The following is a 16,548-nucleotide window of genomic DNA, read 5'->3' on the forward strand; positions in this document are numbered from 1 at the left end:
GACAAGCAGCCGTAGAATTTGTTGTTTGTATTACGCACACACGTACAGGCGGACAGAGGTTCAACCAACTTTTCTCCCCATAATTAATACTGTGCCATTTGAAGGTCAGTTTTGTTTGGCATAGTTTCCAACGCCATCATTCCAGAGTACACTTGACATTGTTTTCATGAATTAGGACCCAATATTGTGATAAAAATCTGTCTTTCAATGTAATTGCTGTAATTGTAATTTCTGTTAGAATATGAACTTTGTCCTTGCACTATTATTATGTTCCTGGAAATTAAAGACTATGGCGTTATTTTATTCTGTTTGTTGCAATGTCTTGTTATTGATAATCCACACTGTACACTTACGCACAACAGAACAGACATATTTGGGCAGCATATATAGCATGTTGGTTAGTGATTGGGGGATAAGGTGATGAACAGTTTTGATGAGGAGTAAAAGTGGTCGTGGAAACTTTTAGCTCTCCTAGTAAACAAAATTGCATCAGGAGTAAAATTTTGCAGTGATTATAGGTTTTAGGGACCAAAAGTTGTGAAACATTCTGGGAAGAACTTGGTTTCAGGTGTCTTTTTAAATATTTGTATCTGTAGGCCAGATTATTATAATTTGGTGATGTGTCATTGGTACACTGTTCCACTACCTTTCATATATCTGGCTTAATGATATTAATGATAGATATGTTGATTTCAGGTTATCCCCTCCATGCACCAGAAGCATATTTTGCCTACTTCAGGAGGAATGATGTCACAACTGTAATTCGACTTAATAAGAAGATATATGATGCAAACAGATTCGTAGAGGCTGGCTTCGATCACAGAGACTTGTTTTTTATTGATGGTAGCACTCCTAGTGACCCCATCATGAAACAGTTTCTTGCCATTGCAGAAAGTGCTCGAGGTGCCATTGCAGTCCATTGTAAAGGTAAGTTCAGAAATAAGAAGTTCATTGTCCTATTTTCAAGTTCTTTACATAATACCATTGTTTGTTGGTTTCTATTTTCTCTTTCCCAGACCTTTATTTTGTCGTCCTCTGCATCCTGTGGCTTTATTCAAACCATTTCTAAAATTGTTTGTACACATTTTAGCTTTCTCAGATGTTCTTGGTACTTTGCAGCACCTGGTGAATGTGGTATGAGTCTCTGTTTTTTCTATGCTCTGTGTTAAACTCCTACAATTTCGTATTATGAAGTTCCTTATCAGGTGCACTCTTGAGGCCCGCCTTGTCTATCTGCAGTGGAAATTACCCCACTGTTTCTTTTAAGATATGTTATTCATACACCCTGGACATATAGTGGTGTACACCTATGTCCTGTCCATGGAGAGAGAGATACAAAATTAATTTTTGTATCTGTTGATGAAACTCATACATTTGATCTTTACAGTCTCAGCAATGTTTGTTTATTCAGATGAACTCTTATATAAACCAGCTCAGTTAGTAATATGCTGAGTCATTCAAGTGTCTACAAGAAAACTGGGGATAAGCAAACATGCAGATTATTAAACTCTGAAATTTAAACTGCTCCTTAAATGCAGCTTGAAACTCAATTTTGAACTTCTTGCTTACTGTCACTGATGAAGTAATCACTAGTTATGTTTTACTGGCAAGTCCATTTTAGTCGTAGATATACATATTCTTTATGTAACTCGTCCTTTCAAAGTAATTTGTAGTATGCACGTTCATTGATGTCTATAAATTTTGTAAACACATTTTCTTGGTTTGGTAACCTTTGTCGTGTGGGGAAAGAGGATTTAAGTTCCTATATTACAGAGCTCTTTGCTGGATTTAAACTTCAGGGTTTAACAATTCAGTGGTGTGCTACTGGGACACAGGGCCAGTTGTTCTGTGCTTAAGCCAAGACCTTATGTCCATAAAGGGAAGTATACAAAGTTTTATTCACAATTAATCTTGCAACAAGTATCCATTTATGAACTGAATTTATTAAGAAGTTCCAGTTCTGCATTTGATCAGAGTATTTTTTAAATATTTATTTGACATTGTTCTCGATTCCATTTAGCAGTTTTATGCTAGTCAAAATTGATACTGGCAAACTTTTGTATGAACTGCTGGTAATAAACTTCATGTAAATTATAAATCCATCATGTTTATGGACAAGCAAGAACAGAGGTTTGGTAGAAGAAAACCAAATGTACTTCCTGTCACTGGGGTGGGGATAGGGGATCTTTCTCTGGATGCATTGTATGTTTTAGTGTAGACTTGAATATTTATTTTTGTCATCTCCTACAAATGTATATTTTGTCTTGGGTTATGTAATTATTAATTCCCTTTCGTGCCACTGAATAGGAAATAAAAATTCACAAGCATGTGGAATGTTAATTTTTTTATATAATTTTATATAGGAAAATGTTTGTAACCAAAAATAGAAACTATGCTGTGATGTTATGCTTCATCTTGTTTCAATTAGTATTGTGGGCTCTGATTATATATAATGCCTAAACACTTGTTTTACAGCTGGCCTAGGCAGAACTGGATCTCTCATAGGCTGCTACATTATGAAGCATTATCATTTCTCAGCACACGAGACTATTGCATGGATCCGAATGTGTCGTCCAGGGTCAATTATTGGTCATCAACAACAGTGGCTTGAAGAGTAAGATCAGCTCTTTAGTGCACGTTTTATGGGGACTGTCAGTTACTTTGATTTAAAATAATGGCTCAATTGGTGCGTTTAAAATTCTCCGTTGGTAGTGGGAGACCTCTTCTTTCCTCCCTTCATGCCCTGTATGTGACTCTTAAATGCCTCGGTATACATTTTCTGCTAGTACAGATGTTCGGTACCATAGACTGTTTGTCACAACCTGCTCTCCCCCTTCCCACCACTTCCTGGAGTCTATTGTTTCCATCTGAATGTAGTACAAACCGTATCTCAGTAAAGTGAGTAGTTTCATAATTGATTCTGTCTAGTTGCTTATGGCATTATTTATATATAACATTCTGAAACATTGTAAGGTGATAAATTTTATTCACTTTTGGAAATACAGTGTGGTCACATTAACTAACATCTTTTCTATATGAAATGGTTTCCTTTATAGTAAACAGTCCCACATGTGGCTTCAAGGTGATTTGCTTCGATCGCAAAATGATGAGAATACAAACGTGTATCCGAAACACGTATATGGTATCTACAGTGTGAGAAACAACAAGTCTCTTTGTTTTGAACTGAACACACAGAATGGTAAGGTAGTGAAAAAGGACTCAAAGGCAACTGACAATGTGTCCAGGATTCTTCATAAAGTAGACACGATGAAATTAGATGATCAAGAAGATGAAAACAAGAATGAAACAAGTTTCAGAAGAAAACTGGAATTAATTGAGGTGAGGATTATGGAGAGATATTAAAATTATTGCTAATTTATATTTTGTAATTGTTTGTCGTACTTATGAACAGTATTTACCAGAAATGCGTGTTTCAAGGTCCTTGCTCTGAATAACTCTGCTTCTCTCTTTATTTTCTAATTATACGCACGTGCTTTGTGGCCATCTTGTCGTATCAGTCACGTCTGTTCTCCTTGCTTTCAGTTGATTTGAATGTTTTTACAAAACTGTGGGTTCAGTGGAATGGTAACTAATCTAGAGGTAGTGCTGTGAAGGAAGAAAGTCTGATGCAGGAGTCCTCAACTTATAGGCTGCACGCACTTTGCTGATCTGATTAAAGTTTTTGCAGTATTATGAAAAACAGTTGTCTGATATCAGAAATCATGCCTTCTTGATGTAGTAGTATCTGGCAGAGGGTAGAGTTGGACTATCCCACTACTTCTCATAGTATATACATTCTATGTGTTTTTTATTCCACTGTTGCACTTGTAGGATGCTGCCAGCCAAAACAGTGATGAGCCCAATAGAAATATCGCCGTGATGACGCAGGGTGACAAGTTAAATCAAATAAAGGCGCTGAGAAGACATCCCAGATCAGTAACAACTGGTGCCGTACAGTAAGTAACATTTGTGTTATGAGGCTCCAGTATGTTAAACTTGAGAATAGTTTAGTGGAACTTTCTTAGTACATTTCTCTGAACAAATTCCTATCTCTGTTAAATTTACTTTATTTATTTATTTATTTATTCCTGACCCCTAGTTCCAGTTCTGTGTTCCTGGCTGAAGCAATTGTTGTGTTTGATGAGTGCTTAACACCATCTGTCATATTAATTGAACATTTGTTGCGTTGTAGCTTGGAAGATGGGAGACCACATACCAGGGCCAAGTCACAGCCATTCCGCAGCGGACAGCAACAGCAGATGCCAAACACAATTCTTTCCCCTCTTAAGGCAGCAAAAGTGAGCAGTACCATAGTGGCTGCCCACAACAAGGAAAAGGACGTTGTGTCTACTAAGAGAACATCACGCACCACCACTGCTATGACTAAAAGGTACGTTACCCAGTTGTATGTTTTTGTTTGGGCAAATTATGTGAATAACTCTTGACTTTCTGTACAGTGTATGTTTATTACCCTTCTTCCAGGCACATAATTGTCTGATTTGTTCTTGGTAATACAATGAATGAGAACAATTTCCAGTTCCTTAATTAGGGCAAAAATAAATTGTAAAATTTGCTTTGATATCGTTATTCAAAGTGAACAGTTGTGTTTTTATGTTTTCTTTGATTTGATCCCCGCTTAATTTTAAGTCCGGTGCTTTCTCAGATCACAAAACTGTTCCATTCATTTTGCATTTGTAATGTAATTAGAAGTTAACTAAAACAGACTTGTCCAGTACATCATATGCTGAAATGTGTTGTTTGTTCCAAATTAAGAACTTAAATAAATACAGGTATTAATGAAAGTATTCAACTTTCAACATGTTCTTCCTCAGTCATGCAGTGTTATTTTCAATTTTTGTTTATTTTTCATTACAATGTTCTGAAAACATATTTTTAAGATGTGACATAAATAACTCATATAATGGAAAATTAGCTGAAATTAAAATACAAGTTCTCTCTTAATGTTAAAATAGCCTGTGTGTATAACTTTTGCTAACATGGATGGCTGAAGTTACACACTGAAATCAAGGCATGTAAACGTAAGGACTAGAACCCTTCCGCAAGTTGGCAAGAGTAAGAGTAGATTTTGTCTTAAGTATTAGGCTATATCTGTTTGGAAGTGGGAAGATTAACTTAATGCTACAAACTGTGCAATAATTGTAAAGGCTGAGTAATTACAAGAGGTTTTTTTGGAAACAAAATATTGAGCCTCATTGTGGCATCTCTTGATGTATATTTGAGCTGTTAAGCACTGGCCAAATCAGATTGTTGGCACGCCTTATACAAACTGGCTCTTCTGCTCAGATCAGGTTCCTGGCAGGGAGAGGGTAATGGATGACCGTTTGCTTCTGCATAATGAAAACTTGGATATAATGGTGTCATTATTTTCAGTTTATAAATCTAATTAAAGGTACTATGATGAATATGTAGCAATACTTCATCACTTCAGGATAAGAGGAGTCCATTGAATATTTATTTTTTGTGTGAAGTGCTGTAAAAAAAAGGGTAACTTTTAATTGCTGTATTAAGAGATAACTGAGGACACACCAGTCTGCTTTCTAACCAGTTGTTCGTGTTGTCTCAGCCCTTTCACTTATCTTGAGCATTGTATTTAATTTATAGGTGGAGTTAGAGGTATGTATTTGCATGTCGTGTAGAGATGCAGCCAAGCGTCTGTGAAGACGTGCATTGGCCGTTTCCGTATAACATGTTGTAATCATGTACAGGGGCCTTGCATTGAGTACAAAAACAAATTTAATTTAGCAGCGGTTGCCAAACTATGGCCCTCACAAACTTTTTATGTGGCCCACCACATGTTAATTAGGACTAAAACAGAGAACCTTAAAAGATTTATGTATTATAACATCGGTTGTTCAGTCTTGGAGTTTGGCAGCTGGACTTGATGTTATAGTGTGAATCCCATAAGTAAAGGTCAAGTAGGCCCTGTGCCTGAACCACCAGGGGATGTGAAAGCAAAGCTCCATGCATTCTAGATGTGAGTACTGGCTGGACATGAATAATCACCTTCATCCTGCAGTCACTTTACTACTGGAATCCACTGGATAGGATGTGCTAGAACACACTCATATTTATACCCCATTTTAATGGCTTTCTGTAGATAAGTCTTGATGTGAAATAAACTTCTTCTGGTGCTGATTTTCTTTACACATAATCTTGAAATAAACAGTTACTTTCACAGGCCGAATTTGCGCTACTTAGGTATGCTTAAGTGTATACTATTTTGAAAGGTTAAATTGCTGTCAGTGTGGAGTGTGGTTATGTTCGTCCCTCAGAGTTTCAATCTGGGCTTCAGTTTATATAATAAGCATATTTTTGTCATTTTTTAGCCAAGTAATTTACAGTAGGGATCAAGAAATGATAAATATACATCTTTTTCAACATTCCAGTTGTGGTTTTCAAAATTCAGCAGGAAGATAATTGTTCCTGGTCCAATTAAAACTTGGGAAATGTTATGCATCATATATATGTGACAGCCTTTTGAAGGGAGGGGTTATGGTGTTATGAGCTAACTGTACCTTCATCACCTTTCTCTGTCTCTCTTTCTCTTTTCTTAGAAATACCTGGCTTCTAAACTCAATGTATGGATCAAATCGATCATTAAATATCAGCAAAGTTAACCTAACCCATCCCACAAGACCAGTTACCCGAGCTGCAGTGAAAGCTACGCCCACAACCTCAAGTAGTCCTTCCCCATCATCTGGTCTGGGGATGACATTGCGCAGCGCAGACCGAGTCACCAGATATACTGTTCGTCAGTAAGTTCATCTCATTCACTCCACACTTTTCTGTGGTTGTGGAAGGAGAGGTAGACTGTTGTAGCATATTATTGTTGTTTCTACATCTCCTTTCTCCAAAAAGTCAGTGCACCATTTTTTATATTTTATAAGTGTTGCTTTGCATGGCGGTACTCCTCATCCATGAAACTTGACATTAGGAATTGCATGGGCTGTAATCTCCCTCTTTATTGCCCTGTGAACTTTATTTGACCCATTTGTAATTTATTGTGAGGGAATTTGTTGAAATCTGTTTTGAAGGACAAGATTGCTAATGATGAAGCAGTTTATGTATTTTATATGGTAATTGTAAGACTCATATTTACCTGAATATTAAACAACCCCAAAGTTAGTTGCATAAAATAGGCACAGGGGATGGGACAAAACTCTTTTATTTTACAGTCTGCCTGAAACCTTGATTTACAAAATATTATTTGTGTAAACACTCTTAATTTGAATTTGTTATTTTGATGTGTGTTTAGTGTAGCTCATGTATGAAGAGTCTTGAAAAGTATCTATTATGGCTTAGTAAACTTGAAAAAATCTGCTCTGGCTGAACACACGTTTATCAGGTCTTAATAATGTTGATTGATCACAATCATTTTTGACACTACCCCTTTGCAGAAACCCAAAGATCAAACACTCAGACATTTTTAATTCCACTTCGTGGTAGAAAATGGATTAAAAATTAGATTTCATGTTCTCTCAACAGCAAATGGAAGTTTACAGCCTTCTGGAGTATTACAGTGTGAAGTCTTATAGAAGTTTGCTGACGTTTCAGTCCCCCCCCCCCCCCCCCCCCTGGTCTGTCTTGCCTGCAGCTTTTGTACCAACCACCTCTCCATGCATGGCTTACTCATGGTCCTGATGATGGAGGCAGTATGCACCTCTGATATGTCAGTTAACTTCTACATGGCTACAAGTAGGCATGGTGTCGCGTGATCATTCTCATCAGACCTTTCGTCTCGTGTATGTATGTTCATGGACGCCCGTTTGCCTGACCTGTCACTTTATCCTGTTAGGAACCCCTTGGAGTGGAATTTGGGGTTGTTCTGTTAGATCTTCCTCCTACGCATCTCTTTCATCAGTCTTCATCATAATCATCCAAGTCAGTGTCTAGAAAAAGTTTGATCTTACGCCTGTGCAGTCGTCCTTCTGTATCCCTGCTTTTGTATTGTTCTTATTTCAACCCAATACAGTATCTGGGTTTTTTTTTTACACTGCATAAGCTGAATAAATGCGCACAGGCCAAGGCGTTTCAAATTCTGGAACGAACTCTGTCACAGTGGGCATGGGTTCAGATTTATTTCCTGTGACAGAAACAAAGACATTGATTCAAAAGGAATGCAGTGCTGTTGCCCCTAACGCTTTAGCTGGAGCAGACTGAGTCACACACGAGCTGGGCTAGTCTTTCAGTGCAGCTTACTCATTCATTTGACGTGTATCTGCTAAGGGGGATTACTTCAGGTATGACTTTTACTATTTTTGTTTGTAATTGGTAAATGAGATATTCTTAAAATGGTGTGATATTAGATGGAGGTTCGTTTTAGATTACCACATTCTAATACGTCACAGCTCTATTCTTTCTCCTCTGTCCCTCTACAATAAACCTCTGGTGGAGGAGAGTTTAAAAGTAAAGTAATAGTAATGTTTCTTAAAGTGTGTTGAACCAGAGTAGAATAATTTAATTTGTATATATGCAAAGATAATATCAGTTCTAACTATAAAAATCTGAGAATAACTAGAAGAGAGAATGTGTATTTTTTATCATAATACACTTCTTTGGTCTTTTTATTGTTTATTATCTTTTTTTTCTGAACACAGTCTAGTTGTACATTTGCATGTTTTTGTCATTTGTGGCTTAATTTTACGTGTCCATGGTTTGAAGATTTCATGGCAACTGAATGCTATTAAGTCTTCTCTGGCAGTTCGTCATGTAAGTTTAGAGTTACATTCCAGTACTGATAATGGAAGCATAAACAGTCTCTGAAACATTGGATTGTATCTCATACACAGCTGATTACCCAAGAAAACGTCTTTGTGTCAAAGTTTTAAATTTTTGAGTTGTTTGTTTCTTAAATAGTATTGTTATTCTGTCTGGTGTTCTAATGAGCATTTTGTTTGTAATTTCTAAGTGATTAACCAAATGTTGCAGTTGAGTGGTTAGTACTCCTTTATATTCAGGAGGTCTTGGGTTTCATTCTCTTCTCAGAGACCTGTCTTAACTGAGGTTCTTTTTAGTTTTCTACATTCTTTCCAATTCATCATTAACAGTCATTCTATTTTATGCTGTATAACCTATGCAGTTGAGAAAATGTCATTAAATGTACCAAAAATTAGTCAGTCTTTAAATCTAACAAACTCACATGCTTGCTGGGTCCTGTATAGCATGCTATTACTATTATATAACAGTCAGCTTGGAGTTTTAAATTCCTGTACTTCTCCTACTAAGTACTACTTATTCTTCATTTACTCTTTTGAATATTCAAACTTATTTCTCCTGTGTGTTCCTTTGCAGTGCTCGAACCTCCTCCTCCCGGAGTTATAAAACAGCTTTTATCAGATGACTAACCAAATTACCAACAATTGCGAATCAAGCACCAGTTCTTGTGAGGAATGATTTCCGCAGCAGGAGCTGTTCTCGCCCAAAAAGGAGTAATGGTTTACGCAAGCAGGACTGTGCTGCCAAAGAGGTGAAGGGAAGTTCCAGTGCAGTGGTCGCACAACAGCGACACAAGTCACAATCCACTGCTACTCCTCCTCCTCATCGGAAAATTTCGCCAACATCTCAGTGCAAGAAGGATGACTGCGTCATGATTAAGGAACGAGGCAAACGCCCTCTAAGCAGTAGCCGGGAGAAACAGTCTTCTCGTTTGTCCAAGGCCATCTGTTGCCCTAAGGGTGAGTCAGTGGTTGAAAAGACTTCTTCTTCAAGTAGCTTGTCACAGTCCCCATTCCCATCCAGTAAATTGGAACTGAAATTTTCAAACTCTTCATTGCAACAAACTTTCTCATCAGTTGCCCTCAGTTCTGAACAAGATGAAATGCAGAAAGATGGTTTTGAGTCATTGGGTAAGAAAGTGGTTTCGCCTAAACTTAGATTGCGAGAAAAGTTACACAAAGACTTGGATACAGGCACTAATATATTCAAGCATAGGATGATAAAACGAACAACCGTTACCAGCATTAAAAGAACAACTGTTCTTAACTCAAAAGTTATTAGGAGAAAGACTTCCTTGGAGAAAGACTCCAATTAATTTCATAACTATATGCTTCTGCTCTTGGTAATTGTCTTATAACTCTTTCATCTTGTCCCCAGGGGACTTAAGACTAACGAGTTCAGTTTTGAAAGTCAGATGTGTCACAAAGAATGAAAATTTTAAAAATGGCCTAAATTCTGTAAGGCTCTTGTAGGGAATATGGCCAAGTTGCTGCCATACTCATACTTTCAGAGACTGTCAACAGAAGTCAGCACCGTTAAGTCATTAACATCGGCTAAGTTGTGTTCAGTGAGAGAGTCACCAACTGAACTGCACTGTATGTTGTCAGATGCCATTTAAGTGTCGGGAGAACGGAGGGAAAAGCATATATCAGACTTTCAGAACACGAGTAATGTGTCAGTAATCTTCATAAACAATAATTTTCATAGAGCTTAATCGAGAGAATTATCTGTACTTTTATATAGTGTAATTGGATTTTGTGTCATTCTTTGTTAGATTTTCTTTTGGCACAGATAAAAGAAATATATCAACCTTGCCCAAAGACTAAACTGATTCAGTGTAAAAAAAATCAATGAACTCAAAGAATTGCTGATGCTATTAGATGTCATAGACAAGCATGAACAGATTTACAGTGCTGATGGAAAAGGTTGCAGGTTACATCTGGATAAGGAGCCGAAGGCACGAGGCCAAAAGATTTCATGCAAAAACCAGTTGCAGAAATTAATCCTGCCAGCCAGGTCACATGGCTGCAACATTTGAGCTACAGTCGCTGTGTGACTGAAGTTTAAGCAGATTCATTGCTTTGGCTGCTGCTGATTTCAGGATGCCACTGTCTCGCTGGTTTATGTGGTGTGTGTTCTGACCTTGTCCCTGTTTTATCTAGTTTTCCTTAGCTAAGCACATTTTTGACAGGTTTCTTGTCCAGAAGTGACCTAGTAGACCCGACTTTCGTAATAAGTTTACGGATGCCTGTTGTGCTTGTAACTGTGATCCCAGGATATGTATGACAAATTTTCTCTGACACTTTCTAGTGTAACCACATTTCATATACGATTCATAAGCATACTGTTCAGAAGTGTATTGAACCCTATCCACACACAACAATAACCAGTACTTAACATGATGCACTGTTGTGTGAATAATTTTTATGACAGTTGCTGTTAGTGCTACACCTGCTGGACAGTGACATCTGCATTCAGCTTCATCCATTGATGCTCTGAATCATTTGGCTACCAAGAATTTTTATGCTTTGTTTGCTGCCAGCCATTTTTTCTATGGTATTATTAGAACTTCTGATACTTTGTACGTGTCATTTTAGCGTGCGTCTCACAAAAACAGGTACTGTATAATTTTATGTAGTGAAATTAATTTTATAGGACATTTATGCCTGCACATATACATGAATTACAGTATTTTAATTTTGTTAAACACTACCACTTGTATAAAGAATATGCATAATGAATTGTAATTTTATTTTTATCACCTGTTTTCTCATAAAATATAAAATGCAAGTGTTATGTTTGCACTAAATGGAATGGCAGAGTATATTTTTAACTTGTAGAAGTTAATGTATTTATTTATAGAATTCAAATGCCATATAAGTCACATGTAAATATATTTAGCAGGTGTTGATGGGAAGGGATCTTCATTTTTTTAGTTCTTGGTTCTGTAGTTTCTTTGCGTAGCGTATGTTATGTTTGGTTTAAAATTTGGTACTATAATTTTGCTAGTCCATTATGAATCAAAGAACCTTTTGCAAGTACCACTGTTGAATTTAGCATAAATGTTCAAGTTATCAACTTCAGTGACACCATAACATGCAAAAGAGCTTGCCAGTTATTTTTGGATACATGATTTATTGATTCAGTTTTCAAAACTTTTTTAACACTGGAAGAATCAAAAACCAGTAAAACCTCTGTATAAAAAAACTCTATATTCTCAACATTTTTCTGACATTGTTATAGTGAGTTTTTCTCTTTCAGTTTGTAACCTGTTTTTATGTGCCAGTGATAAAAATCACATAGGAATCGCTCTTCTGGTAAAGATAACTGTGGTTGAAATCTTTGTGCTGGAAATTGTTGACAAAATACTGATTTGCACAGCCTCTAGCAAGCTGCATGAAGTTGCAAGGCACAAAGCAAAGATATCGTGCAAGGCTATGAATAGCTGATAAGCCCATAAGGTTACAACGTATACCGTGAATGTGCAGACTGGGAATGCTGGAACGCAGTGTCCCTTGAGAAGATGAACATTACAATAATGGATCCCATCATAAATCTGCAGATAAAAAGAATAAATTTGCAATCACATAAAGCTAATGTGATGTATTCATGAACAGCCAGGTGCTACAAATGTGGAAAAAATTATTTTGTATTATAAGGTGGCTGTAGGCTTACTGGGAAAGGTCTATTCATGTCATATCATTGAGAAACATTAGCTATAATTTTAATTCCTCTAAAATATAAATATGTCTTAACATTTTATTGTTAGCTGTTGTTTCTGTACCAAAATGTTTTATTTATATTTTATTCGCATGTGGAAGCATGCATATTGCATACAGTGTTGCCTAAGTTTATATGACCAGCTGTCTAGTAACTTTGCCACATTTAAAATGACATTTTGATGTTTGTGTGGTAACTAGTGTAGTAGCGTGAGCCACCAAAGTTGATGGGAACCTTTTTTGTGTCAGATCTTAATACAGTTTATTGCAGCTCAATCTTTGAAAGTACAATTTTTTTTTTATCTAAATGAAATTTGAAACCATCTTCATGGTGATCGAGGCCAGATTGCTGCCAAATGCACCAACACAAAACTGGCCACCTGACTCCAGACTCTGCCAGACCCCCCACCACAGATACTGCTGTTGCCTTATTTGCATGTTTTGCTGCTAAAATTACCACTGTCAGAAATGAATTTGTTTCCACATTATGTGGGTGGTGCGCTCGTACATTTAAGTTGACTGACATTGGCTGTTATGTTCAGAACAGATAGATTGTGATTTTTATTTATTTTGCACATTGCCATAAAATAAAGAAGTACAACATTTTGGAGTGTGGAAATGAACATTCCAATTCAATGCATTCTTTTGTATGCTGTGTCACTGAGAGTATGATTATTTAGTACAAAAATTGTTTTTACATTGAAATCATAGTTTTGGGTTAAATGGAGTATCAGAAGCATATTTTAACTCACTTTTGTTTATTTTAGTGAATCGTACGTGTTTTACTCCACACAGTCTAGTTATAAACAAAGGGAAATAATGTTGATTCCTTACATTTTATATAGACATTTATATATATAATAAGGTACATATGAATTTATGTATGATAACTAATAGTTTATATAATACCTAATGCTGCTTGTGGGTGAAGACAGAGGGAATGAATTATGCACCAGTTTGATGAAATATGAGCGTTATGTTTTCTGTGAATGGTGCTTCGAGATAGTGCACTACAGTTGTATTTTCTCGTGTACACGCTGAAATAATCTGAGTAGAGGAGTGGCAAATTTCAGTAGATAGAAAACTTACTAGATCCCAGGCATAGCAGATTTTGGCTTTCTGTCAGAATGATAGACTGTAGTACTTGAAACATGTTTAAATACTTGTATACATGCTTTTCAATTCAACCATTATCATTAATGATACTGATTTATACAAAAGAGTTTTTAGTTTATTTCATTAAGATAATGGTCTCCAACACTCAGCACTTGGCCTTTCCAAGTGTATTTTAATTGTTGAATTACTGTACGAATTTCTAAATAGTGCATACATTGAGAAGATAGATGTAATTCTTCAGTTCTTCTTCACAAGAAGTATTCACATTCAATATATATTGGTCAGTTTTTGAGATTTAGTGATGCTTTAAATCTGAAGTGTATGAATATTTCTAATTTTGCAAAGTTTATTTGTCTGGTGTATATAACTCAAGTTGAAATAACTGTTAATACATTTCAGTTCTTAGATGCTAATAATTAGGCATAACTATTTGTACATTTAATCAAGTTATTGTAATAGTAGCTGGTGAAATTATTGAATCAATTGTTGTAACAAACCTGTAGGTAATCATTGCAATTATGCTGCCGAGAACATGGTCATCACTGTGTCTAAACACCATGTGATTTGCAGTGTTTTACAGTGATAAATCTGTCTTTTTAATGAGCTGCATGCATCTGTGACTTGGTGATGATTGATGCATTTTGTGAAAATCTGTTTTAACAACATTCCACTTGTGGTCACATGGTATTTAACTCCCTGCCATCAACAGTACAAACACAGTGCAACTCTTATTAGGGTTTATTTCAGTCATTAAATAACATGACAGCATGGAAATATTATTGTGGGATGCAGAGCATTGAATTGTTAGAGGACTTGCTCTTTTGTGTTGGATTAGGAGGTACGATGTTGTATCTCGGAGATGTTACACTGGTTTGAGCTTAGTTGTGCCATATCTTGAGTAATCCATAAGAAATTCCAATTTCAGAGAACATATTGCAGAGAAACCATAACAATCTATAACTTCTAATTTTTTCAGAAATATACACCAACTTTACTCCTGCTGATTAGATGGGTGCCAGAATCAATCTGGATTTTGTTGTGAGGGAAAAATCCCATTGTTCTTGATGGTGATTGAAATCAAATACAGGTTATTCACTTTATTAACCTTTAATATAAGGGAATAGGGGACTTCATTCCTCATACTCTGGTTGCTGGCTAGACTTTAATTACGGGGTCTAATGGTTTAGCAGTATGCTACAGGACACGCAGTCAGAGCCTGCTCTGTTGATTTCAGAGCCACTTCTTTGAGATGAGGGATTTTTATTTTATTGTTCTGTACAGATCAATGTTCTGCAATTGGTGTGCTGCAAATTTAAAGATCCTAGAAAAAAGCAGTATCTTGTTAGAATTTGTAATGCACACACAGGTTCATCATCGATGGTTTTATTCAAACATGTGCTATGTTTTGTTTTCATATGCTTACATTCTTATGGGACAGGTATTTATATGTGGATACATATTATGGATATGTATAGTTTGTGCCCGTTTTTTGTGAGGCAACTTTTTTTTGGTCATGCTGTCATGTGTTTTTGATAAATTATGATGTTCTGCGGGTGAAAAAAGTTTTCATAACACTGGTATAGATTGGACTATATATGTATAGTTGTGTATATGTATTGTGTAGATGGTCACAAAAGAGAAAGGTTGTGAAAAAGTTGGTCTGATTGGTAGCTACTGATCCACAAAAGTGTAAATAATTGGTAATATTGTAATGTTGCATATTCCTACAAAAAGGAGAGAGAGCAACCATGTTAGAATTAGAAATTTCTTCCATCATCATGGTTTATATAACAGCCTTGTATAGCTTCGTATTACTGACATATAGCTATTTTTATAACGGTGGTCTGTTGCAAATTATCAGGATGGAGAGCATAACATAGCTAGTGTTAAAATTGTGGCAATGGTTTGCTTTATGGTACTAATTTAATGTTAGAAATAGGTAGAAGTCTTCTTTCTTGTTAGCACCTTGTGCCTCCTAAATTTGATCATAAGATTGGTTGGTTTTGAGAGCTTTTTTTGTATACTTGTGTGTGCATGCACGTGTTTTGTATGTGTGTATTTGTATAAATCAGGATGGACCATTTCCTTTTTGATCAAGAAGCAGTGGCCAGCTGGGCCCGACCTTCTGCGTCTCTGCGGGGGTAGCAGTCGGTGAAGGTAGCCTTATCTCGGTGGTAAGCTATTGCAGTAAGATTATCCTTTAGAAAGTGTAATAAAACCTTACCATTGCTACAGCAAATGCTAAAAATGATGATCTCCTGACTGAATGCACTCAGTGTACCTGCGGAACACATTGGTATTTACTCTCTAGTTCTTCTCTGGAAATGGCTGATATTATTTCTTCCTTCTTCAAGAGTGTGGAAATTTGTTTTATACACTTCATCTTTTGAGCTTCCCCACAAGTAAAACTCACATGATGCCAAGTTAGGAGAACATGGGGGCCACAGACCATGCCTAATTACTTGGTCAGTGAAAACATCTTGCTGTACTTTCAAACTTAAATGTACCATCTGAACTGTTACAGAATCCTGCTGGAAGGCACTACATAGCCCTTATTCTTGTGTTACCTCAGTAAAATGTGGGCTTAGGATATTGTTTACATACCCAGCAGCATTAACTGTATCATCGTAAAAGATAGGTCCAGTTATCCTGCATGCAGTTTTCACTCACCAAACACCACTTTTGTCATCATGCAGAAGAAGTTCATAAATAATTCTTGGATTTTTTGCATTCCAATACTGACTGTTCTGGGAATTCATTTCTCCGTGTAAGGAAAACGACAGTTCTTCAGGAAAAAGAAAACACTAATTGTGGATCAATGTACAGACCAAAGAAAGCAATTGCAAAAATGTATTCTTGCAACCTGATCATGTACCTTCAAAGCATGAACTACCATTGTCTGATATGATTGCAGTCTTGACATTTTCTGGCTTTTCATGTAGATGTTCTCAAAGCACCTGTTCCCATGCAGTCTAAG

General features: G+C 36.4%; 1 protein-coding gene across 2 annotated transcripts in view; it reads left to right on the top strand.

The window, feature by feature from the left end:
* Positions 1-9,453, top strand: part of LOC110831150 (dual specificity protein phosphatase CDC14AB) — a 29,380-nt gene extending 19,927 nt beyond the window's left edge. Inside the window, exons 7-13 of one of the 2 annotated variants that reach the window (XM_022066827.2) lie at positions 697-927; positions 2,476-2,614; positions 3,057-3,339; positions 3,832-3,956; positions 4,193-4,390; positions 6,576-6,776; positions 9,313-9,453. In XM_022066827.2, coding sequence (XP_021922519.1) covers positions 697-927; positions 2,476-2,614; positions 3,057-3,339; positions 3,832-3,956; positions 4,193-4,390; positions 6,576-6,776; positions 9,313-9,361 — 1,226 coding nt within the window. In that variant the 3' untranslated portion in view covers positions 9,362-9,453. The remainder of the gene's footprint in view (positions 1-696; positions 928-2,475; positions 2,615-3,056; positions 3,340-3,831; positions 3,957-4,192; positions 4,391-6,575; positions 6,777-9,312) is intronic. The other variant, XM_022066828.2, reaches the window with a different exon arrangement.
* The last annotated feature ends 7,095 nt before the right edge of the window (positions 9,454-16,548 follow it).

The sequence above is a fragment of the Zootermopsis nevadensis genome, unplaced genomic scaffold (assembly GCF_977971745.1).
Source record: "Zootermopsis nevadensis isolate Lab colony 2312 unplaced genomic scaffold, Znev_1.0 Znev_ptg000006l, whole genome shotgun sequence".
Lineage (NCBI taxonomy): Eukaryota > Metazoa > Arthropoda > Insecta > Blattodea > Termopsidae > Zootermopsis > Zootermopsis nevadensis.